Source organism: Nicotiana attenuata, unplaced genomic scaffold, assembly GCF_001879085.1.
Source record: "Nicotiana attenuata strain UT unplaced genomic scaffold, NIATTr2, whole genome shotgun sequence".
Classification (NCBI taxonomy): domain Eukaryota; kingdom Viridiplantae; phylum Streptophyta; class Magnoliopsida; order Solanales; family Solanaceae; genus Nicotiana; species Nicotiana attenuata.
The window spans coordinates 140,021-165,044 of record NW_017672054.1 but is presented as its reverse complement, the minus strand read 5'-3'; the positions used below and the strand labels follow the sequence as shown (position 1 = coordinate 165,044).

The 25,024-nt window shown below is 36.0% G+C and overlaps 2 protein-coding genes across 2 annotated transcripts; one reads left to right on the top strand and one right to left on the bottom strand.

Moving 5' to 3' along the window:
• Positions 1–1,251: 1,251 nt before the first annotated feature.
• On the top strand, positions 1,252–19,799 carry LOC109211552 (serine/threonine-protein kinase tricorner-like). The gene is made up of 14 exons (XM_019375092.1): positions 1,252–1,433; positions 1,523–1,670; positions 3,705–3,879; positions 6,668–6,751; positions 10,505–10,746; positions 10,921–11,164; positions 12,697–12,776; positions 14,017–14,101; positions 14,657–14,788; positions 14,876–14,989; positions 17,939–17,986; positions 18,989–19,073; positions 19,231–19,281; positions 19,354–19,799. Exons 2-14 carry the CDS (start codon positions 1,534–1,536, stop codon positions 19,443–19,445), a joined length of 1,569 nt encoding a protein of 522 aa, XP_019230637.1. The 5' UTR covers positions 1,252–1,433; positions 1,523–1,533; the 3' UTR covers positions 19,446–19,799.
• Positions 19,800–22,117: 2,318 nt separating this feature from the next.
• Positions 22,118–24,821, bottom strand: LOC109211554 (ran-binding protein 1 homolog c-like). Its single transcript, XM_019375095.1, has 4 exons — positions 24,482–24,821; positions 23,779–23,930; positions 23,564–23,689; positions 22,118–22,813 (listed from the first exon to the last, which is right to left on the bottom strand). Exons 1-4 carry the CDS (start codon positions 24,658–24,660, stop codon positions 22,596–22,598), a joined length of 675 nt encoding a protein of 224 aa, XP_019230640.1. The 5' UTR covers positions 24,661–24,821; the 3' UTR covers positions 22,118–22,595.
• Positions 24,822–25,024: the final 203 nt, after the last annotated feature.

Here is a 25,024-nt window from a genome sequence, read left to right as displayed (position 1 = left end):
TGATAGATAAGATAAAGGGATTCTTACCAAACATTATATCATTTGAAAACAAACATTTCTAATGCACAGACCTAAGAAGTAAATAAGCGGTCAATGTTCACATAATATAAATTTGCCAAAGTTTTTTGTTGTCAAAATTATAAATGCATTTTCTTGATGTGTTCAGTGGTCACAGTATTAAATTATATAATTTTGTTGATTACATTACATGAGTATGATGAAAACTCTAACCAAAATTGTATAACCCAAAAGTGAAACAATTATAGTTTGGTTAGCATATAGATATCAGTTCCTCAATTCAACGCAAATAGTGATCAATATTTGGCACTAATTCTATAAGATTCGAAGTAAGGTATGATATTTTATTAAACTTTAGATGTATTCTTTCGTTATTTTAATACGAGAAAATTGTATTATATAATCCTTGTAAATCTTAGTATCTAAATGATAGTAATTAATAATCAATTTAATCCAATTAAAAGTTTGAATGATAAATAAATCAATCCATAATAAGCAAACAATGTGGAGAGGGAGAATTAAAGAAGACCTTCATAAATTAAATTTACTGATTAAAAAAAAAAACAAGCAAATGGTATTTGATGTGTCCTTTTTCGAGCATTCAATAACAATAGCATTTTTCTCTGTACTAGACTAGAAAATGATCTACCTTAAAACCTAACTGATTTATAGCTTGTTTGGCCAAGCTTTTCTAAGCTAAAAGTATTTTTTTTTTCTAAAAAAAAGTGCTTTTTTTTTCAAAGTTGAAGTGTTTGGCCAAGCTTTTAGAGGGAAAAAATTGCGTTTGAGTTGAAGCAGAAACAATTTTGGAGAAGCAGAAAAAAATAGCTTCTCTTCAAAAGCACTTTTAAGAAAAATACAGTTAGAAGCATTTTTTAAAAGTTTGGCTAAACATTAATTATTGCTCAGAAATACTTTCAAATAAGTTAACCAAATACAAACTGATTCTTTTCAAGTAAATTACAAAAAGTATTTTAAAAAAAAAACACTTTTAAAAAAAAGTATTTTTCAAAATAAGCTAATTTTTGCAACTTAGCCAAACCATATCCTTCGCGGCGAGTAGTCGGTTTCGAGATTGCTAGACACGTGCCGACATTAGCAGCTGGGTTTTGGGTTCCTCTTTTAGCTGTACTGCTGACAAAGGCTTTATTAGCATAGATCTAGGGAGTTATACAATCTGCTCATCTCACTGCCACGTGGCAGTCAGAAACTTTATTCTTTAGACTGATTAAAAAGAAAGTTATTGAACAATAGCAATAATGCAACTGATGAGTTTAGCTTTGTATGAATAATAATAATTTCATAATACGAAATTATTCTTACGAATCAATGATTATTCAAACAAGACGCAAAGAATTGCCAGTTGTCAAGTGAAAGCTGTGAAGTGCAGCGAATCCCTCTCCCCCAACCTAACTGTACTTTCTGAAGTTTCACTCTCTACATATATATATATATATATATAGAAGAAGTAATTTAAAGGGGTTGGTTTTGTTTGGTTTAATAGAGGGAGAGAAAATGGAGGAGGAAGGGAAGAGAGAAGAGGAGGTGGTAATTGGATCAAGGTTGACAATGGAGAAAGTAGCTGCTGCTAAGCAATTTATTGAGAATCACTACAAGACCCACATCAACACTATTCAACAACGCAAACAAAGGTAAGGTTACTTCTTTTTAAGAAACATCTTTTGTTTATTTCATTAATTTGATTGTATTGTTTATTTTTGCTTGTTTTTAATTGGCTTCTTATGTGTTTCGAAGCTGGAATTAGATACAACAAGAGTTATGGGTTTTTTGTGGGATTCATCATCCTTTCTTGTTTGGACCAACTTGACTTAATTTTGTTATACTCAGTTGGATCAGCTGGTTGAACTAAGGGAGTATTTTTGTGATAAATAATTGGGGCATTTCGGTGGTGACTTGTCACAGGGTTGATGATGCATTAATTATAAGTAGTGGAATGAAACGGGTCCAAATGAAGATGAACGGACTAACGGACATTGAGGATTCATATAGTCGATCCAACTAGGATTGAGGCACATTTATTGTTGTAGTACTATGTGTGAAGGTATCACTCGTATCCAGCTCTTTAGTACCGGGTTCATTTGAACCCGGTACTTTCAATGCGGAACATAAAAATATGCGTAAAAATTTACTAAAATTGCTACAAATAGTTGATATGAACCCATAACTTTAACAATATAAGGAATTCAATGCTAAAATCTTAAAGGTGGAACCATAAAGTTTAAATCATGAATCTGCCTCCGCTTGAGTTAAGAAGCTTACACTATGATGGTCACATTATCGTTCTCCAGGATAAGCATTTGGTTTCGATGTCACTGGGAAGCATTGAAATCTGTATACTGAAAGCCCCACTTTTAAGCTGGGTGTTTGTGGATCTCACAGTTCTAAAGATTCCGATTTGACTAGTTTGTTTTCTTTGGTCAGAGGACCAGCTGGCAAAGTGGCAAAATCACAAATGCCAACTTTGGAACCCGTTAGAGAGAGCAGTTTTGAGCCTTCTTTCCCATGGGTATGGAAGTTTGTAATAAAATCTGAAAATCTATCAGTTTAAATTGTAGAGCTTGTCAAGAGTTAATAGGGCTCAAATTTAGTTCATGTAGGCGTAATATGTCCAACCTCAAAAGTTAAGATATAAATGGTGATTACAGTTTTATCCAACAAGGAATGTAGCTTAATGTAATTTTCGAAGGATATAAAAGGTGATCAGCATTTTCTTTCCCATGGGTATGCCAGTTATAAAAGATTGGGTGCTATTTGTAGAAAACCATGTATTCTACGATATTATTTACTTATCTTACGTCTTTATTTTTTTCTGATTGGTAAATAATATAGTAAATAGATATCAGCATCAAGTGAGTGCTGAGGAATATGTACAATATAGCATCGGTACAGGTTTTGTAATTTGCTCAAAAAATCCAACATGACTTCTACATCGTTAAAAGAAGCCATATTTACTTTCCTACATTGTCCTTGAAGTAAATGATGTTGGAATATGTGTTAGGAGTGTTTATGTGAGATAGTAAAGGTTAATATGGTCAATTCCATTGCTAATTAATGCTAAAAGGTGGATTTTTTAATTTGTGTGAAAACATCCGAAAAATCACTTATTTTGGACCGGAGGGAGTAGTAATTTAAACTTTAAGAAAAAATTTACTTGATCTTTTTCTAGAGTTCACTGGTGAATCTCTGACTTTTCTTTGACTATATTTCGCTAAGAATAATAACATCTCAATGTGACTGATTAAAAAATAAAGAAAAAGAAAGAATAGCATCTCAGTATGCCACTTACTCCCCTTCCGCCTCTCCCGCTAAAAAAGGAGAGAGAAGTAAAATAAGCTTAGCATGTTGTGTGTACTGGCATATTAATTTTTAAGAATACATTATAAATATACTATATGTTCCTATTAAAAAAAAGTTATATACATATGTGTGTGTATGCATATTATATGTACATACACATATAATACACACACATAAACATACAATTAGGATGTGTAAGTACCATTATGAATGTTAATTTCCTGTAATTATGTAACCTTGATACTCCTTCCTATTTTAGAATATGTACATCACTATTTAAACACACAATAGCTTGAGGGTATAGTTGAGGTAAGCTTCTCTAGATCTCTTCCTCATCTCTTATTTGTTATAATATTGCTTAAAAATAGGCGTTGGATTCTAGAAAGAAAGCTAGCATCTTCGGATGTGCCTAAAGAAGAGCAAATGCATCTGATCAAAGATCTAGAGCAAAAGGAGACAGAGTATATGAGACTAAGGCGGCACAAAATATGCGTGGATGATTTTGAACTTCTTACAATTATTGGCAGAGGAGCCTATGGCGAGGTCAGTATTATTCCTTTAAGGTCTGTTTTTTTTTTGTTCTGATTGCAAGTAAACGATTTTGTTTCATAATTTCTGGTTCCATTTCTACTGTATTTGCATATGCTTGAATATGGACAAACTGATAGTAGAAAGTAGTAATCTATTCCTTCCATTTATGACGCTTTGTATTTTGGTAAATGCCAAAAGGTTTGACGTTTCTATTTATAATATTTTTTTTATGCAACTTTCACAGATTGCAATAGTTCACATTGTCCCTTTGGGGACATCCGACAAAAAAAGTTCAAATTCATTTAATATTTTAATCAAATTTAGAATGATTTCTTTATCAAACAAACTTTTCTCAGCTTGTACAGTATTAATCTCCATCACCCTTGACATAGTACAAAAGTCAAAACAAATATTTTAAATTTCGTACTCTGCAAAATTCATCGAATAATATTGATGGAGGGAGTAGAAAGTACATTCTATTTTGAGCCCTCACTTTAGACTCTTCTCCTTGTATACCATACAAATCTTGAGGAATAGTACAAGGCCATATATCAAGAAGGTTTCTCATTTTTTAAGCCTACCAGGTGTGTAAGATGGTGATCCTGATCCCTAATTTGGTTGGTCTAATTTTTTTTTTGTAAAAAAAAAAGTTGTGAACAATTGATCATAAGAGTACCATGTTAAGATGTTGAGTAGACGCCAGCTTTTGCCGTTGATTTATTGGGCGCGCAGCCTTCATTTTTATTATACCAATCAAGTCTTCCCTGGTTTCCAGCCTTTGACAACTCATTCCAACCGCCTAGGTGTGTCCGATGCAACACTTGAACCCAGAAGTTGTCTGAACCTATTCAGTTTGATATGCGAATTATAAACTAAGTTAACTTTTTTGTATGGATTTCACTTTTTCTGAAATGCAATTAGGTCTACTTCCCATGGGTGCCGCTGAACAGGTTATAAAAAACAAACCACATATAATTTCTCATATGCTGAATCAAGCCTCTCATTTGCCGAATCAAAACAAACTCAAAGCATTGGACTTTAAATAAAGATTAATGCCGTTTAGTTGGTCTGTTTAGGACCAAAAAGTTAGAAACCAGGTCTGTCCCTCCGAAGAACACCAGAACAAAAGGAAAAGTTAATTGAAGCAAAATACAGAAAACATTAGTTAATAAGATTATGCATTTAATTATCATAAGGCAGATAGAAATTTAAAAGTTCAATCACCAAGCGTGGGTCGGATGTCCCCATACATAAAAGATTGAAATGCAAGTATGACCTTTAAGAAGATTCCAGGTGCTTACAAAGATGAACTTATGTCTTTATGAGGAGAATCGACCTAGAGGGAACTGGGACCAAGCACACCAATTATAATTAGAGAAACAACCTTGCAGATCACGAAATATGGATCCGGCTTCAGATTGAGATTGGGTTTTTTGATTAACTTGGTCAAGATCTTGGAGAACCCTCTTGATAGTAGGTTCAGCAGGGAAACCCGAAAAGAACGGTAATTTAGATTAGTTGTGGTCTCTGTGTAGGAACAAGTGAGAGGACATTAACTTTTTGTTACTCTATTGTTCTATTGCATATAGGATACTGTGAGTATTGAGGAACATGTTTGGAGTTGACTGGGTCACAACCAGTAAGATAGACGCTTGAGATGGAAATCTACAAGGAAGAAGCAGAGAAGAAGAACCTTAGTTGTAACTCCTTTGGATCTCATGTGGATGCGAAGGAATAGGGATTGTTATGTGGTGAATAATGTTCTATGGATGTTCTACTTTAAAGGCATTTGTGTCTTTAGATACTTTTATCTCTATATTGCTAATAGACATTTTTTTTAAATGTGGTGTTCGGGCCAGCTTGTGCGCACTCAACCATCCACGTGGTACTTACTACGCCTCATCAACACAGGATGTATTCTCACTTATCCAAAAAAATCTCTATTTTGCTATTACATGTATTTGTATCCACATTTTATCCGGATAAAATAGTACATAAATTCCTGCATAACTTAATGCGGGTATTATTTAAGACCAACCAAAAGCGGTCCAATGGAGAAACATGAGGATTCATATAGCCGGCCCCAAGTTGTTTGAGACTAAGCCATAGTAGTTGTTGTTATGACCAACCAAATGCTGCATAACTTATGGAGAGATTATTTTTCTGAATCGTTCTAGCAAAAAATAGTTCTGCGAATTTTATGCTGGGATATCTTTTCAACCCCTCCAACCAAATGGCCTCTAAGGCTATGTATTGTTGTCTCCTCATATCGTTTTAGGGAATCCTCATCCGATGAGCTAGTTTTTTGGCGTTTGGGCCCAATCTTTAACGCCTTTCTTGTAAGATGTCGCATAATGAAGTACAGACAAAAATCAGCCTAAAGCCTAGCCAGAACAATGATTGCATGGAATTTCCAAAATCAGAGAGATCTCTTTTAAAATGGCTGCTGTTCAACAGAGTACACAAGAACGAAGCTTGAATGGATTAGTTGCACCTCATGTCCCAGAAAGAACTATCTATTCTATTTTAGGGAAGAGTGGAGACTATAATGACTAGCACCTGTTGGACCATGAAGATCATCTCTATCTGATCCAATACCTATGTACCAATGCTCTCAGTTGGCTTCCATTGTTGAAGTTTAGTCAGTCTTTTATCATCTTTGGAGGAGAAAATCAGTATTGTCTATCTTATTCTTTACCAATATCTTCCTCTTCCATGTACGTGGTTGTGTTGCTATAATTGAACGTATCTTTTTACTGATCATTCCTGATTCTAGAATGTGGATTCTTGTGTTCTGCAGGTAAGATTATGCAGGGAGAAGAAATCTGGCAACATTTATGCCATGAAGAAGTTAAAGAAATCTGAAATGCTCATCAAAGGACAGGTGAGAAGAGGAATATTGCCTCCATTATTTTTCAATTGAGTTGTCATTATACGCCTAGGTTTAGCAATTTTCCTGCTACTCTTTAGTAGAGTATGTTATTATGATGCTAAGAAACCTCAGAGTTGGAAATTGACTGCTTATACGCATTGACATACCACTGGTGATGGTGATTTACTGCCAAGCTGTTTTGCCCAATTCAGCATATATCCTGCCGCTCTTACTTTTTATTTATGTTTTCTATGTCCATTATTTCTTAATTTCATCTCTATTTCCTTTTCTACTTGCTCGCTATTTTTCTTTTCCCTTTCCCTTGGGAGGATGGGGGGATGGCAATGGGTTGTCTTTGGATGATCGAAGAACATTTTCAGAGGATCTTGCCTTTTGATTGTAATGACCTTAGCATTTGGTGCACCACTTGAATAAAATAAGATGAAAGAAAAGCCGAACATTGCTTTGATGCAATGACTTCTCCTTACAGGAATTACTTAATTTGCTTTCTGAAAGATCTGCTTTTGAAGGAAGATAGGTCTTATTTTCTTCTATGTTTAGCTGCTATTGCACAATAAATACCTTCAAGTAACTAGTCGTATAAATTAGATAACATTTACTCCTACTATCCCTTTTATACAGTTCTATTATTACCTGGAAAGTAAGACTTTTTCATCAACTATGCGTCTCGGGAACATTATTAAAAAAAATTTATTTCTTGAATGTCATTTATAGAACTTTTTTTTATGCAATGATTTCTCCTTACAGGAATTACTTAATTTGCTTTCTGAAAGACCTGCTTTTGAAGGAAGATAGGTCTTAATTTCTTCTATGTTTAGCTGCTATTGCACAATAAATACCTTCAAGTAACTAGTCGTAAATTAGATAACATTTACTCCTACTATCCCATTTTATACAGTTCTATTATTACCTGGGGAGTAAGACTTTTTCTTCAACTATGAGTCTCGGGAACATTATTAAAAAAAAAATTAATTTCTTGAATGTCATTTATAGAACTCTTTCTCAAGTTTCCGAATATGTAAATTTAATTTCCAAAAGGTGGAGAAATTGATATCCAAAATCAGCCCGAAAGATTACATAGTTTAACCTTTGTATTGTGAATCTTATCATTCATTTTGAGACATATTAAGAGGTTTTACTTCTTAGGATATCCTGCAGTAACATTCAAGTCCAGTTACTGTCACCTTTCATCTTTAAACATATTAATCTTTTTATATTCTGCAATGATCTAAGAATGTTCAAAGAAGACTTCTTATGAAAAGCTTTTGACTAGTGACGAGGTCGCTTTTCCTCATACTTCTGTGTGGATCCCTGGGATACCGAGGAAGATATGTTGCCTCACTTAGCTAGCAGCAAAGGGGTGATTTTGATGGCCGAGAACTTGAGGAAGAGGAAGGGCACTTATGTTAGTGCATTATGTGTAAGGAGTCAGGGGAAGATGTATAGCACCTTCTTCTACATTGTCGGGTTGCCTCGAGGTTATGGTGGGAAATCCTAACATGGTTTGGAACCTATTGGGTGATGCCAGGTCCTGCGAAGGGTTTAATGTTCAGTTGAACCTGTGGAGGAATAAGGAGAAGACACAAGGCTTGGAGTGTTGCCCCGCTTGCACTCATGTAGGTTGTTTGGAGAGAAAGAAATAGGAGAGCTTTTGAGGGCATAGAGATGAATTTTGTACATTTGAGGGATATCCTTTTATCCCTTATTTCCTTTTGGTGCACCCATGAGATTCCTTGTAGTCTAGAAGATTGGGTGACTTTCTTAGAGAACCATCTCTTTTTGTAGGTTTACTACTTTTTGCTATACCTCTTGTATAGGGGCTTTTGCCGTTTCTATTAATGAAATTTATTTACCTTATCACAAAAAAGACCAAACTAATGAGCAGACTCTAGAGCTAATAATTTTGTTCTGACAAACTCCCATTTAACCTACAATCTCTTAGTATTAATGAGGATTTAACTAAGTGTGGTTTATGAAAAGCAAGGATCCACATATGCAGTACCGACTAGTTGAGATTAAGGTTTAGTTATTGTTGTTACACTTGCGCATGTCCAGAAAGGGACAATTGCGAGATTCAGAGAACTTCTAGTGTCAGGAAAATCTGTATTTTGACTTAAAAGACAAATTGATTACCAATATTAGAGTGATATGTTCGCCCAAGGGTGTGGCCTAGTGGTCAATGAAGCGGGGGGACAACCATGCGGTCTCAAGTTCAAATTCCATAAAAGACAAAAAAACTAGGTGATATCTTCCCTTCTATCTAAGCCTTAGTGGGCAGAGATGACCAATATAAGTGCTGTTGGGAGTAGCAGGTACCCTGTGGAATAGTCGAGGTAGGCGCAAGCTGGCCCAAATACCACTGTCATAAAAGAAAAATATTGGAGCGATATGAATGGTAATAGAGCAGATATATAAAGGATTCTCACGGACCTCGACTAGTTTGGGGTTGACGACACATAGTTGGTTAATTGATTCTGCCATGCAGCCTTCCCTTGAACACCTTAACATTAAAACATGTAAAAGGGAGTAAAGAGGGCTTCTTAATACATCCTGGAGCGACAGCGTTTTAGTACTCTGCTCTGATTCAAACTTCATCACTGGATGTGCAAAAAGGCCAGTTTGAGAATTATTCCAAATGCATGTGATAGCTAGTTCTTATATCCTGCATGGTGCATGATTGCTTGAGCTGTTGTGTAGCCATACTTTCAAGTATTTCTGCATTGTTCTTTTGCTAGGTAGAAATGGCTGAAGTTATACAGTACATTTCAAAGTTAAATTATCTCATCAACTTTCACTAAGATTTTGAATTTAGGACAGAAATTAGGAATACTTCAAAATTGGAATTTAACAACAAAAAAAACTTCAAAACTGGAATTTTCCTCATTATGCTCAATTTTCTAGGGCTCTTTGTGATTTTAAAGCTAAAGGTTTTCCCTTTAGTCCTCCATAATAGTATCCTAATACCCTCTCTCTCTTCGCTATGAGAAACAAGGTTTGTCTCTTTAGGTGTTTTATTTATTCATCTATCTAACATGTGATGCTAGATTATATTATCGATTTATCATCCCATTTGCTCCAACTTTAGTGGGTAGGATTATTTTGGCAACTTGTGCTTTTGGGATGGACAGGCTGTCTAGTGGATTAGTCGAGGTGCTTGTTAGCTTGACCAAACAACAAACATCGAAATAAAAAACTTATCACTAGAAACAGTTATAGATCTCTTGTTCAATTTTCTTTATCTTTTAAATTTGAGTGTATCATGGGAATTTTCAGAGAATTCATAGCATGCTCTTTAGGGCTATATCTTATTTGCATGTTCAATGGGGAGACTGGTCTTTCTCCTCATTTTCCCGGACATCTTTTATTTTGAAACTTAACCGAGTTAACCTTCTTCGGGAGCCCTTTCTCATGAAGCTTCTGCAGTGATTCTTACAATAAAGAACCTTATTGCCTTAGAGAACAGAAATGATCGAGTATCATACCAAGTTCATTTATTCCTCTTATGAAATGAAATGATCGAATGTCATATTAAGATTGTTTTTACTGGCTCCAGTGTATGAATGATTAAGACTTTTGGTTGTTGTACTGCAGAGCTTAACATAGCCCATGCATTCTCTATTTAATAGGAAGTTGGAGGGGCGGGGTCTGTGTCATGTTTGCATGTAACATCTGCTTCTTTATGATGTGTTCAAATGTAATATGTCCCCAACTGCGTATTCCCTGTTGACAAATTGATTTTCGCAGGTGGAGCATGTGAGAGCGGAAAGAAATTTATTGGCGGAAGTGGCCAGCCATTGCATTGTAAAATTATACTACTCATTCCAAGATTCTGAGTATCTTTATCTTATCATGGAGTATCTTCCTGGCGGTGACATGATGACTCTGCTCATTAGAGAAGACACATTGTCTGAAAGTGTAGCTAAATTTTATATTGCGCAGACTGTCCTAGCTATAGAGTCCATTCACAAGCATAATTACATTCACAGGTATATGCTTGCATCAACTTCCAATTTGTGAAAGTTATTGTTGTGAGATGATTAAGACGTAAGATAATCTATTTGTATGATATTGGATGCAAATATGCAATAGATTTCTTGAGGCATATTTCTTTTGACGGGGAGACTGTTTGGTGTTCATATTTTCCATTTTCTCTTTTTCAGAGATATCAAACCTGACAACCTTCTTTTGGACAAAAACGGTCACATGAAGCTCTCTGATTTTGGTCTCTGTAAGCCTCTTGATTGTAGAACTTTATCCACGTTGAAAGAACATGAAACTATGGATGATGAGAATAGAGATGATCCGATGGATATAGATAGCAGCTTCCCAGATGCCCGTGACGGAAGTAAGTGGAAAAGTCCCCGTGAACAACTTCATCATTGGCAGATGAACAGGAGGAAATTGGTATGTTATATTACTGATATATGTTTTTTTTTCCTTTGGGTTGTGTGAGGATTGTGTCATAAGGCTTACAGTTATACTGTTATTGACGCAAAAATAAGCAAACGCTCCTAAAATGAGAGAGTTTCTCCAACAGCACACTTGAGTAGTGAAGGCGCCGTCATCTTTGCTGTTACTATACTCATTATTGCAGACACAGAAACTCAATAAAAGGAAACTATTTATTGCAGACACTAGGACCTTCCAAATCATGAAAGATTCTCTGATTTGGTCATTTTATTTTCCTACTTCAAGTCAAATAATCCGTTTTAGCATAATTTCTGTCACCATTTAACTTGCGTGTCAAATCCACCATTTTGCACTGCAACTTCAATCCTATTTTTAACTTCAAATTCGGGCTAATACCAGAATAATACCAAACTATTTTAGAGTACAATAGACCATTCTGAGACCGAAAATTGAAAGAACTTATTTCAGAGTTCAATTTAAATCTTTTGAACTAATCGAGAACAAGAACGACAAGAATAGTGGTGGACGCACACCACGGATTCAAACTTTTTGGGTGAACCAACTCTGATATCTAAGTGGAGAAGGGTAGAGGAATTGGTCCATGATCCATCGAGTGTTGAAGCTATAGTAGGTGATTTCATGGTTATCAACAAAATACAACGCAAGGTGGCAACACAGTTGTAGTGGAAATGGTTGGTGTACAATGGATGATGTCGGGTATAGTGAAGGAAGCTTTCAACTTGGCCCGTGAAAGAAGGAAGAGAAAACGCAAAGCATAGGATGTTGCCCCACTAGCTCTTATGTGGGCCCTGCTGGCGTAGAGAATAATTTTGTGTATATGAAGAATAACCTCTTATTTCTAGTTTCCCCTTTATCACCCATTAGGTTCCAGTCTGTATAGAAAACTGGATACTTTGTAGAGAACCGTATTTTGTTGTAGGCTATCAACTTGGTGGCATATTCTTGTATACAGAGATTTCCCATATAAATAATATTATTTTACCTTGTAAAAAGTAAAATGGACCAAAAAGTGAATAATTGAATTAGTTCACAAAAATTTGACAGCCAAATTTGCCCAAAGATGTCGAAACCATAGCACATTAATTGTGAAACAGGGAGTCTCTTCTATTTCATTTAAACGATGAAAGATCTATGTTTTAACAAAGGTTTGGTTAATGGTACTTCCAGCTGAAATAATATCCATTTGAATACTATTCGAATCTATTGTTATGCCCTTTGAAACCTAACTATTTGATGTGTGTAAGATGCAATTTGCTGCATTATAATTGAACTAAGTTTTGTCGTGCTCCCAACCATATGCACTTATACAAAGCCAGATCATGGCAGGAACCAGAAGTTGTATGGGCTTGTATTTCTGTCCATGGAATAATGCTTTTCTTGCATATGACAATAACTGTCATATAATCGAAATATTCGCTTTTGTAGACCACCATAGTTCTTTGTTATTCAGCAGTATTATATTTTATATGTACTTGAAACTAATTTTTGCCTTCATTATCTAAAAGGCATTTTCAACAGTCGGTACGCCAGACTATATTGCTCCTGAGGTACTATTGAAGAAGGGATATGGGATGGAATGCGATTGGTTAGTGTTTATTCTGAAATTATAGTAAGCTTTTTTACGATAGATCACCAAGATATCTTGGATTCTCTGCTCATACATGTCAGTTCTGTGCATGACTCTATTTGACAAATATCTATAGTGAGACCCTGTTCAATTGGTGCATAAATCTGACAAGAGGACTTTACCGATCATTTAACTAATTGATGGATTTCCCTCCCAATAAATTGCCTACTATGCTTCTGTCTTCATTAGTTTGCTTTCCAACATATGTGGTGGCATGTATTTACTGATAATGATAATTAAAAACAGTATTCTCTATGTTTTGTTTTATAAGACTCTTTCCTTTTCAGTCTGCTCCATAAAGATTGACATACTTCTATATTTGGAAGTCTCAATAATAAAATGAAGCAATGGCAGAAAATATTTGTGGTACCTCTATGTCCATCTTAACAAAATTCAATCTAGCAAATACCAATTATCTGCGAACGAAGAAATATAGCAGCAAAAAAAAAAAAAGACCTACTGGACGAGGAGTGGAATGGTTAAATAACCTCACTAACTGAGAAAGCAGTCTAAGGTTATCTGTTATTTTATGGGCAGCTTGCTTATGTTGGGAAGGCGAAGGAGAAGTAGGGAGGAGCAAGGACATCAGTGTAAGCAGGGGAGGGTGCTGCATGAGGTAACGGGAATAGGAGAGGGATGGGAGAAGAAGGAAAGATTTTGGTGCAGGTGCAAAGGGGGCTAGCGAAAGAGTTCACTGTGGGAGGAGAGAGCACGTTAAGTTGAAGGGAAAGGGAATAGAGAGTTTCTAGATGCTGGGCCATGGAAGGGGTAAGGAAGAAGGGAGTTTGAAAAATCAGTGAAGGGTTTGCCCTTCGTCCTTTTATGTCTAAGTGTAAAACTGTCAATTCAGTGCTTAACCTACCTACCTCCCCCCTCATGCCTTAACCACTCCGGGGATGATATAGGCTGGAATTGGCAGATAGTTGGGCTTGGCAGGATATCTGATGCTACAACATCCAGTCCCTCATCTGGCTATCAGTGAAGTTTGGGATTCCGTGGAACTTCACTGATAGCCAGACCATTTCCACAGATGTAGTCCCTATGTTTTCACTTTAGTTTGATGAGTACTGCAGGAAATGCTTTTGTTTTCTAACCCATTGTATGGTATCTACTCGTTATTTTCTATAAATAAATAAAAAAAATGAACCATGCTGTGCTTTATCTGTTTCTCATCTTTTATCTGCTATACTGCATGCAGGTGGTCCCTTGGTGCAATTTTGTACGAAATGCTCGTTGGTTACCCTCCATTCTATGCTGATGATCCAATAACTACTTGCAGAAAGGTAGCATCTTTGCTTCTGTATTTTTACTTCTTGCATTTCTTCATGTATGTTTTTTTCCTCTTTGTATGATAAGGATATCTGCTGCTGCTGAGATAACAAAAAGTGCCCTGCTGCTTTCACTGTTAAAACCTATAGAGATTAAGAGAAAAAGTTCAGTGCTAAGAACTTTCTGCAAAATGTCCACAGAGAAAGAACTAGAATTCGTATATGTAATTTGGTCCAAGTAAGAACCAACTTTCGTTTTTGTGTTACCGAACCTGAGACCTTTCCACTTGGTACTTGACCACATAGATTAGCCTGTGTTGTTTGGGTCAAATGGTTCAATTTTTCTACCTTTTTGCACTAGAAGTCTCAGCAGATGTATTGCATTCACACTGATATGCTTTGCCACTGCTACAATCAATGTTTACTATGAGATGTGTAGCGTTAGTGACACCCATTTCTGTATTATCCACAATGTACTGGTTGCCTTCATGTTGAAACTAACCTTCTTTTAGGATTCTCCTGTTAATCGCCAAATCTATCAGATTTTGACTCCATGTGTGTGCTTGCCAGATAGTTCACTGGAGAAATCAGCTAAAATTTCCTGAAGAGGCCAAGCTCTCCCACGAGGCAAAGGATCTTATCTGCAGGTTACTATGTGATGTTGAACATAGACTGGGCAGTGGAGGTTCAAACCAAATAAAGGTACTATTTAAATCATTTACATTCAATTGCTTTTACTGGAACTTTCATGTTTGCTCTGTTAAATTTATTCCAAGCGATTGGTATCAGGCTCATCCTTGGTTCAAGGATATTGTATGGGATAAGCTGTATGAAATGGAAGCAGCCTTCAAACCAGAAGTTAATGGAGAGCTGGACACCCAGAATTTTATGAAGTTTGATGAGGTATTTCACAAAAGTCAAGGACTCATTTTTTTTAATTAGGAAAAGTCATTACCAGTGATGTACACCCTTTTAATCCTTTTAAATCTCTAATATGTATTTTTAACACCTATAGTATTTTTCTTATATGCTTTTATCAGTACTATTTTTCTTATTTTATTTATGCATTACTGTCCCACCATCTGCATTAACTCACAAAATGGACGGCAACATGTGTCTTCTTTTCACTGTCTGCTTAGAATATTGGTAATGTGTGAATTGCCTCATCCAAAAGGTTAAGTTTTCTGCACCACACCCTCTCACATGCGGGTTTGATTCTTTTTCTTGGTCAGAGTACGTAAAATTATTTTTTTGATTGGCGTTGGTGAAACTCGAATAAGGATATGTGCTTCCTATGTAACCATGTGAAGTGTGCAGACCCCCTCATCTAAGAGATCTATTCCTTTATGTAGGTTGCCCTTCAGAAGATACAAGTCACATAGTAGGCATTGCGTATAACCTTTTACAGTGGCAGCTTCTTGAAGCGCTATTTTTTCTCAAACAAATAACATCAACCCATGATTGGTTATTCTCGTACTCAGTGGCGTGTGTTTCCTCAATTGTGCGTTCTTTTTTTTCTTAATTTGGATAGATACGTCTTTTGTCGACGAGTTGCTGAAGTTTGAACTCGATAGCTATGGGCATGCACTGGAGTTAGGTTTAAAAGGGGCCAAGAGACAGGAAATGTGTGATTCTGCAGAAATGAAGGAGTTAGGAAAGCAATAAGAGAGATTGATGCTAAAGAATTAGTACTGGTTTCAGATAAACAATTTCCCAGAGTTCTCCAGGAATAATAGATATAAAAAATGTCTGTTAGAAGGGAAGGTCCTCTGAAACCAAGCTTCTTCATTTTTACAGAGACAAGCACATTTCTACATATTTTTCTTTACTCGAAAATTAGTTGGCAGGCACACACACTCTCTCTCTTTATATATACAACAACAACAACAAAACCAGTGTAATCTCATAAATGGTGTCTAGGGTCTCTCTCTCTTATATATATATATATATAAAATTTATTTTTTACTTTCTTATTGGCCCTTTTTCAATCCTAATTTCATCTGATAGCCACAGTTCTCTAGTTTGAATGTCAACAACTTGTCGACTACCTTGAATATTATCCATTCAACCCCAGAATTAATGAACAATACAGTTGAGGGAACCACTAAGGCCTCATTTGTTTGCACTTAATGGAGGTCTGAATCTTAATCATTCAGATCTCAGACATTAAGTGCGTTTGTTTTTAAAGTCTGCATCTTAATTATTCAGATCTTAATCATTAAGTGTGTTTGTTTTTTTTACTTCACAACCACTTGATGGGTCTGAATAGGTCTGTATGATTAAGATCTATAACAGAGACTTAATTTCTTTAAGATACTATCACATATTCATTATTAACTGCCGCCATCGCCTACCATTATCAACTACCACAACGCCACCACCAACACCATACTCAACCACCACCACCGCCGCCATCCTCAATCATAGCCGCCACCATTATCGACCATCACCACCCACTATCCCCACCACTCCGACCACCATCATTCTCACCCACAATCAACACTCATCTACCTCAACTACCACAACTGACCACCTCATTACCATCAACAACCACAGCCGGCACTGCCCATCATTATAACCTACCACCACCCACCCACCATCTTCCTCAGTCACAACTACTTCCACCACCCGCCATTATTAACTATCACCACCCACCACCACCATCCTCAATCATAATCACCACCATTACCAATCACTGCTAGCTACTAGCATGAACCACCATCATCAACCAAAACTACCACCAACCACCGCCTCTAGTCGGCATTCACCCGTTAGCCATCACCACCACCAACTATCATATTTTAAAAAATTATATATTTTATTGATAGAATATTAGATTAGTTAGTATTTCATTTGAATTTTATGTTTATTAATTTTCAAATAAAGATAAATTTTATATATTCAGATGTGTATTCATATTCAGATGTCTTAATTCAGACGTCTTAATCTTAAAAGAAACAAATGGGGCCTAAGTTGTGTACAACAATAACCATCATGAGATTTTTACTATTTGTTCGAGTAAGATAACGCTCTTCAAGAAACCGTCATTGCAACAGCTTGCAATCATATCTACTTGTATCTTTAGATAGGCAACCTAATAGAAAGGAACCGACATGCCATTTTCTTTGGGTGTACTTTTTTTCGTAGCCCAAGCACACACAGAATTTTGTTGACGTGTAATATTCAGACTCAAATCTAGGATTTTTGTTTACTTTGGTACAGTGTTGAAGTGTGAATCGCCTCATTTCTTGAGGTTTAAATTATTAGAGAGGATGCACTTCTGTTTAATTATTTATATCTGCAACACGTCCCCTAATGACCATTTTCAAAAAGACTTCTCTCTCTTCTTCGGTTCTCTTTTCACGAAGAAGCTGGAGGATAAAGCAATTTGTTTCTTTCCTAGTCATCCCACTTTTTAAATTGAGTCTTTAAGAGTTGCTTTGTATGACTCCATGAGTAGCTTATTCTTTTCTACTAGTTAACTTTATGCTGAAATCTCAATGTTATACTTACTGCTATACGTGTGTTAGGTTAGTCAAGCTTTCTCCTTATCTCTGTTTCTAGTCAAACTTTGTCAACTCGATAGTGTGCATGATCTATAGTTCTGCCATCTTTTAAAGGCAACTCCTGGTGAGGATTTTGGGTTTGATTTTCGAACTTGCAGTCTTCAATCTTTGATTAACCTATTTGCAGGAATATGCTTGATTCACAGTTTATGCTTCCATAACTAAAATTGTACTTTGTCACCGATCTTATTCTAGTTCAAATATAGTCTTCTAGTGGTTTATTTATCTTGTACATGTCTTTCTCCTTGTAAGTAACTTTGTTCTTGCCTTCTGAACTTCTTCTTAGATGGTTACTACATCATCAGCAAGATCCGGTTCGGGACCTTCTCGTAAGGTTAGTAACCGAGTGTTTCTTTTGTATCTATTTCAGCACCTTATAAATATGGTAGAATGGTATGGCCAATAATCTGATAAAGTATGTGCATCCTTAACCCACCACTTGCCTGAAATTCTGCAGCAACGAGCAAAAGAGTGAAGCTTAGAAGGGTTTACTACTCAGAATATACTATTGAATCGTGTTTTGGTTCCATTTTAAAAAAATAAACTATCTAAATATGTTTTTATCAACTCTTATCCAAAATATATATACAAGCTATTATGAATTATGCAAACAATTGCTCTTAAATTATGTATATATATACTTCTGAGGCCTGTAGATTTTTTATATCTTTTCTATATCTTTTTCTTTTTTTGAGAAGGATATATCTTTTTTCTTCTTTAGTAATAGATATATCGATCCAGTTGACACCACATAATTGCATACAGACAATTGGGTAAAACTTACCCGTCTGGACATGTATAACATGCTTTATGAATCGTCAGTAAAGTAGATCTTTTTACTCATATCTCTACTACCAAAAAGAAAAAAAAAAGTGAAGTGGATCTTTTATTTTGATCTTTTTGTTTTGTTTCTTATACATCAGCTTACATTAGTCCTCCTAAAAGTCATGACATTTCGCATTCAGAATACATGTCCATTTCCTGGGATTCCTGTCCTTACATGATAAAGTAATGAAACAAAGCTAGATACAATTTAAAAGTGGACATAAAAGTGTCTGTGCAAGTGTTTTAGAAACGTGGGTTTGAGCATAACTTTGCAAGTGTTCTGAAAGGATGGTAAGTTTTCCTTAATGTTCCTGGTGCAGGCTGCATGATTTGTGGTACATCTAGAAATTTATGTGTCAGTAGTCCCATTTATCTTAGTATTCTTGTACCTAACCAATAAGAAGATTATCAATATTTCAAGTTAAAGTAATCGATGCAAAATAAGGTCCTACTAATTTTTCTTTGCAGCCTCTGGAAGTTAGTTATCTGACTTTGGGTTTCATGTTTATAGATGTTATTAACTCCCAAAGATTTAAGTTTTGTGGGCTATACATACAAAAACTTTGACGCTGTCAAGGCACTACGCAACTCTCCTGGTAAGTCATTTGTTCCCTTTTCAAGGCCTTCTACCACTGAGTAATATACTTTAGTTTTCATGTTTCTGTTTGCTTTATGAAATGGAAAAAGTTAGTTGTATCCTAGTCTACTTCTAATTGCAGAGAGTGATGCCATCCTTATTTCATTTTTCCCCAGATCCTACGAGGGACACATCACCTAGACGACCATCTATTGATTCCATATTCAGTAAGTGTTAGACCTTGAATGTTGTTTTATACCAAACTTGTTTTTCTACTTGTCTAATTAATATGTCTGCAGGTGATTCTACGGACTATCCTGCAAGAAAAGGAAGAGCTGGGGATCTAGATACGGAGATGATAACATCTACTGGTAATGCAATATCTCCATGATATTGCCAATGTTTAATTGGAAAAGACAAGGGAACTACAAGGGGAGGTAGCATACACCTGTTGTATTTGATCAGGTTGCTCACCCCTTCATCAGCATTCAAGATGGTTCCCTCTGCATTTTGCAGAAATATCGTGTAAGTGTACAGTAGTGTTTGAGAAACTTCGTTGATTTGTAGGACATGGAAAACTGTTTGTATGGAAGATTTGTGCAATAGAAACTTAGGCTGATTGGTGTATATTGCCCTGGCTGCCCAGGTTGGCAATCAAATGCTTTCTCTTGTGGCAGTTTCTGGTCATATAAATTTTAATTAATGGAAATAAGCATAAAGTCTTCGACTTTTGGGGTCAATCATACTGTTTTGTTTCTTCTTCATATACTGGCAAAACTCTGCATCTGCCTGTGAGGTTTCAACTTTGTATTTTCATGTTTTCATCTGTTGCAGACCAGAAAATATTGATATCCTGTTCCATCTTCTCTCTTGGTTATTCCTTCTCCCTTGTGAGGCTTTTCCATTATTGAGGACCGTGATATGTTAGACCTTTTGTGCAGAAGCATTGAGACATGGCAAAGAATTCGTTGAGAGCATTCCCAAAGTCCAAAACATAGTATTGCATGCAAAAGATAACATGCCATCATTATTTTTACGGAAAAGGGCCTAAACTACCATGGTTTACGGTTGCCCTCCGTCCACCTATTCGTCCAAAAAACACACAACGTTAATTCTATTAACAAAATTACCCGGCGACTAACGGCAGAACATGTGGCCTTCTATTTAGTGACATGGCGATTTTTCACTGGGCCACGTGGCAATTTAGGTCTGAAACAACATTTGGGTCTTATTTTGGATCAGGTAAATGGGCCAAACTCGGCTTACTCACAGTATTCGACCCTAGTTTTTTTTATCCGGGTCAAAATTATATTAACACGGAAAAGAGTCATCTGCTAAGCAGATTTGACTTAATGAGTTTATCATTATTATTATTATTAGGATTGTGATAAAGCTAAGGAGTGGACATGGCTGGAAGTATAGGCTGAACAATGGCCAGCAGAAAGACTTCTGCTTTGGTGAGAATCAATTGGGATTTTTTCAATCTTTTAAGATTTTGTGTTTAGTGTGTTGTTTGAATGTAAAGTGGTTCTTCTTATCTTATGTGGTTTGATGTTCTTGATTTATTGTATTAATATATAACTTTAAGTTTCAGATTTTATGTTTTGAATTTTTAAACTCTTTTACTTCAATGTTGTATTTTTTATCTTTCTTTTGAAGTAGAGGAAGAGGGAAGGGGAAAATATGAAGCTAAGGTTGGTGCCTGTATGTGGTATTCTGTGATTTTAGATGATCATCTTCGATGTAGAACGGCATCTGATTGATTTTTGTAGACACAAATCACGCATCAATTTGGTCTATATGTCTACTTGTATCACTCAAAGCTCTTCAATCAAATTAAATGTATAGTTTCAGTGCTTTATGCTCTCATCTTTTGTACTAAAATATGTTATGCTCTCATCTTTTGTACTAAAATCTGTTCGCGAGGATCTTGGAAGTGGCGAAAACGAAAAAATATCAGTTAGGAAAAGCGGAAGACCGTAGAAGCCATGGAAGGATGAAATAGAGGAGGAAGAAGAAGCCGAAAAGGTTATTTTTTAACCTGCATTGTAAAAGAATTGGGGCAGGTTCGGTTTATGGGGCGGGTACTGAACCCATATGTGCTGTCTAACCCAAAATGCCACGTGGCCCAATAAAAATATGCCAACTCATTAAATAGAAGGCCCACAGGTTCTGCCATTAGTCGCGGGGGTAATTTTGTTAATAGAATTAACTTCTGTGTGTTGTTTTGGATGAATAGGTGGACGGAGGGCAACTGTAAACCATTTAGTAAACAATAAGGGTAGTTTTGACCCTTTCTCGTTATTTTTATATGTATATATAATAGTGGTGTCTAGATCATCTTGCGAACATGCATCGGACTGCAGTCCATCAAGACTTGGAAAAAATTACCTGCCTTTCTTTATCAGCCTGCACTAGATATTGAACATTAGCCCAAGTTTTTCACCACTTTATTGATGGCTAAGCCACATTCTTGGGCTTTTGACATGCTGTCCTTATATTCCCTCCAAGGTCCTTAAAATTTACATTTTGGCTTTCATTCATCCAATGCCTTATAGAATCTGGCTTGTGTCCGTTGAACCTTTGGTAGGTAAACAGGGAACTAAAAGGAATGGTATTTAAAGTACAAAATTATCTATTTTTGAAACAGGAATTAAAGTAGTAGATCTTTTAGCCCCTTATCGCAGTGGAGGAAAAATCGGATTATTCGGGGGAGCTGGAGTGGGTAAAACAGTACTTATTATGGAATTGATTAACAATATTGCTAAAGCTCACAGGGGCGTATCCGTATTTGGCGGAGTGTTAATATTGCTAAAGCTCACGGGGGCGTATCCGTATTTGGCGGAGTGGGTGAACATACTCGGGAAGGAAATCCATTTTCTCATTAAACGAAAGGTACGAAATAAATCAGATTGATAAAAGTACCATGTGAAATCTTCGATTTTTCCCCTTCCTCGATCCCTATCCCATAGGTTAGGTACAGATCTGTTCTTCAATATAACAGAGCGTCTTTTTTCCTTAAGACTAAAATGAATGTAAAAGATAATTAAAAAAAATAATCAATTCACCTTTCAACTTTCTCCTCTTGAAAAAACCAAAATGACGAAAGTTAAGTTCCTAATCACTTCTCCACTTTCCAAACAAAGGAGAAATCACATAAACTATACCACGAAATAACCTTAGTACAGGACTAAGGTTTTTGACTCATGTTTCTCTTATACTTGGTGGTGTACCCTGTGAACCAAAATTTCAAACTCACAATCAATAAGTACAAGAAGACAACAAAAACCATTAAAACAAGAAACTGCACTCGACTCCAGACCCCAATTAAAATCCAAAGCACCACAAAGACCAACAAATAAGACCACAAGAGACATTGCTTATATCTATCATATCTATAGGATCAGACAGAAACAATGAATACTATAAACCTTTCGAAAAAGAAAACCCTGACTGACAAATACAAATAATTTAATTCTTCTCAACAGCATTCTCTTCCTTCTTATCTTCCTTTTCCTCTGTAGGTGCAGGGGCAAATAATTCAATTCTTCTCAACAGCATTCTCTTCCTTCTTATCTTTCTTTTCCTCTGTAGGTGCAGGGGCTTCTTTGTCTTCAGCCTTGTCATCTTTATCTTTGCTTTCAACACTAAGTTTTTCAATAAGTTCAGTAGCAGCAGCAGCAGCTCCTTCACTTTCTTCAGATTTCGTCTGTTGAGATTCAGCAATTTCTTCAACCTTTTCTTTGAAAGATTTGCAATCTGAGAGACAAGATAAAAACTAAGTTATACTATGGTTTTGAAGCACCCAGAGGTAATGTGAAGAATCGCTCCATTATCTTATATAACTCTAGTCTACAATTCTTGAGTAATATCAGACAGTTGTGCAGCGTTGATTTAAGATGAGTTGCAGCTTTACAACCCATGCAAGAAATGTTATCAAGTTTAATGAATGTACTCAAGGAGGTTGGAGCCATTAATCAGTAATCACTATAATGTGGAATGGACTCAGAAAATTGCGATTTACAAGTCAAGAATATCCCAGAAAATTCATTTCTGATACTAGATTCATCAACCTCAAAATCATATTAGTGAATAAACATTACTTAATTACCATAATTCATCGGCAAACTCTAATCAGTACCTAAACCCATACAAGTACCAATTCCCAAACATCATTCCTTAGTATGAGCTATCATAGACGTGAAGAACCTATATTTATATGCTGATAATGCTCATCTGTCTTCATATTGTTAATGTCATACTCATTCCAAGAGGTTGCATGTGATTTAACTGGTGACCCAGTCTCTGTGTTAACTTATTTCTTTTTTCATCTGGCACTTGATAAATCACCTTTTGACATAGAACACGTAAAATAGCATATGGCAATCCTATCCAAAGCACTTTCGCGTGGTAGGACATCAAATACAAAGAAGAAAAATTACTCGAAAAGCATGTTTTAGCTAAAAGCAGAACAATAAAATCCAAAAGATGCATAAACAGAGTACTCACTCTCAATTGAAGCAAAACGAATACAAAAGGTCTCCTCTTTTAGTTCCCCATCAGCAAAATCAGCAGCATGCCACACGCAAGACTTCTCATTTCCAGCATGTTCTTGAATCGACATAGTAGGAAGGACTACACAAACGATTATCAAACAACACTTCAGAATAAATACAATCACAAACACATAATAGAAAAACAAAACGATAAAGAGAGATTCTGACCCAAGTGGTTGGCGCAGATTTTCAGTGTCTTGGATTGTCTCATGACAAGCCTAACCTTTCCAGTTTCCTTGTGCTTGAGAAGCTTCACAGTCCCAGCACCTCTCTCTTTCCATGCATTCCCTTCCTTATCAAATCTGTATAACTTTGACTTCCTACAATACCCACAACCACGTCACAATCACAATCACAAACATTCACAAACAATTCTCTCTTTTTGCTTGCCAAAAGGGATAGTTCACCAAAATTTTATGTACAACTCCATCCCCCCCAAGAATGGGGTTTGGCAAGAATAAACTCAATTCACTTTCCTTGAACTTTTGGAATAAGATTACATACATAAAAATGACATAAAAGATAGTAATATAATCATGCATTATACTTAAAAATATTTTTTAGTCATGTGATGGCATGCTTCAACTATTCCACCCGGTATTTGCTAACACTCTGCAACATAGGTACGAGATAACTCTACAAAAAGCTTTTTTATACTTAAAAACAATTTTAAAAAATATTTGAAATCACAATCAAATGAAAGAGTCTAAATGGAGCAACATGATTTAGCGATCATTCATACAGCCGACCCCAACTAGATTGGTATTCAGACACAGTAGTATTTTATGCAATCTCGAAGAGCTTAAAGAAAAAAATAATAAACAAATCTATACTCTTTAAGTGGGTAAATACAGGATTAGGGGATACTAACAGATCAAGAAGAACGTCTTCATTTTCTTCACCAGTAGAGACAGAAACTTCTTGCAGCTTCACAATTGGAGCAACTTGAGCACCAGTGTCTTCATCATCTGCAGCAGCGCTTGGGTTTTCTTCTACTACTTCCTCTTCTACTTCTTTCTTCTCCAATTTAGGCTCTGCACTGCTTGCCATTACTCGATATGATTTTGGTTTTTGCTTCTGTGTGTGTGCCTTAGAACTTTTTTGCTGTGGAGAGATACGGCGGGGTGAATGGAATTGTAGGGTTTGAAGAAGAATGGAGGAGGACGTAGGGTTTTTGATTGAAGAGAACTTGGCTTTTTTGCTTTTTTTGTGGTGGAAATTGTATTGGTAGTCCTCTAGGTTCAATTAAACTACAGATTTGGCCCCTTTTCAACCTTTATTTATTTCTTTTAAGAATTTTTTTTTGTGTGTAATTTACAACAACAACAACAATAAAAATCCACAAATGAGATTTGGGAGGATAATGTGTAGGCTGATCTTACCCCTACCTTATGAAATGGAGAGGTTGTTTGCA

What these genes read in the sequence shown, in the direction of transcription:
- LOC109211552 (XM_019375092.1), top strand. Translation starts at nt 1,534, where the DNA reads ATGGAGGAGGAAGGGAAGAGAGAAGAGGAGGTGGTAATTGGATCAAGG. An exon ending in TATGGGATGGAATGCGATTG is followed by an intron (nt 12,777 to 14,016) that starts GTTAGTGTTTAT and finishes TACTGCATGCAG; the next exon opens with GTGGTCCCTTGGTGCAATTT. An exon ending in GTTCGGGACCTTCTCGTAAG is followed by an intron (nt 17,987 to 18,988) that starts GTTAGTAACCGA and finishes TCATGTTTATAG; the next exon opens with ATGTTATTAACTCCCAAAGA.
- LOC109211554 (XM_019375095.1), bottom strand. Translation starts at nt 24,660, where the DNA reads ATGGCAAGCAGTGCAGAGCCTAAATTGGAGAAGAAAGAAGTAGAAGAG. An exon ending in GAAGACGTTCTTCTTGATCT is followed by an intron (nt 23,931 to 24,481) that starts GTTAGTATCCCC and finishes TGGGTATTGTAG; the next exon opens with GAAGTCAAAGTTATACAGAT. An exon ending in TCGTTTTGCTTCAATTGAGA is followed by an intron (nt 22,814 to 23,563) that starts GTGAGTACTCTG and finishes CTTGTCTCTCAG; the next exon opens with ATTGCAAATCTTTCAAAGAA.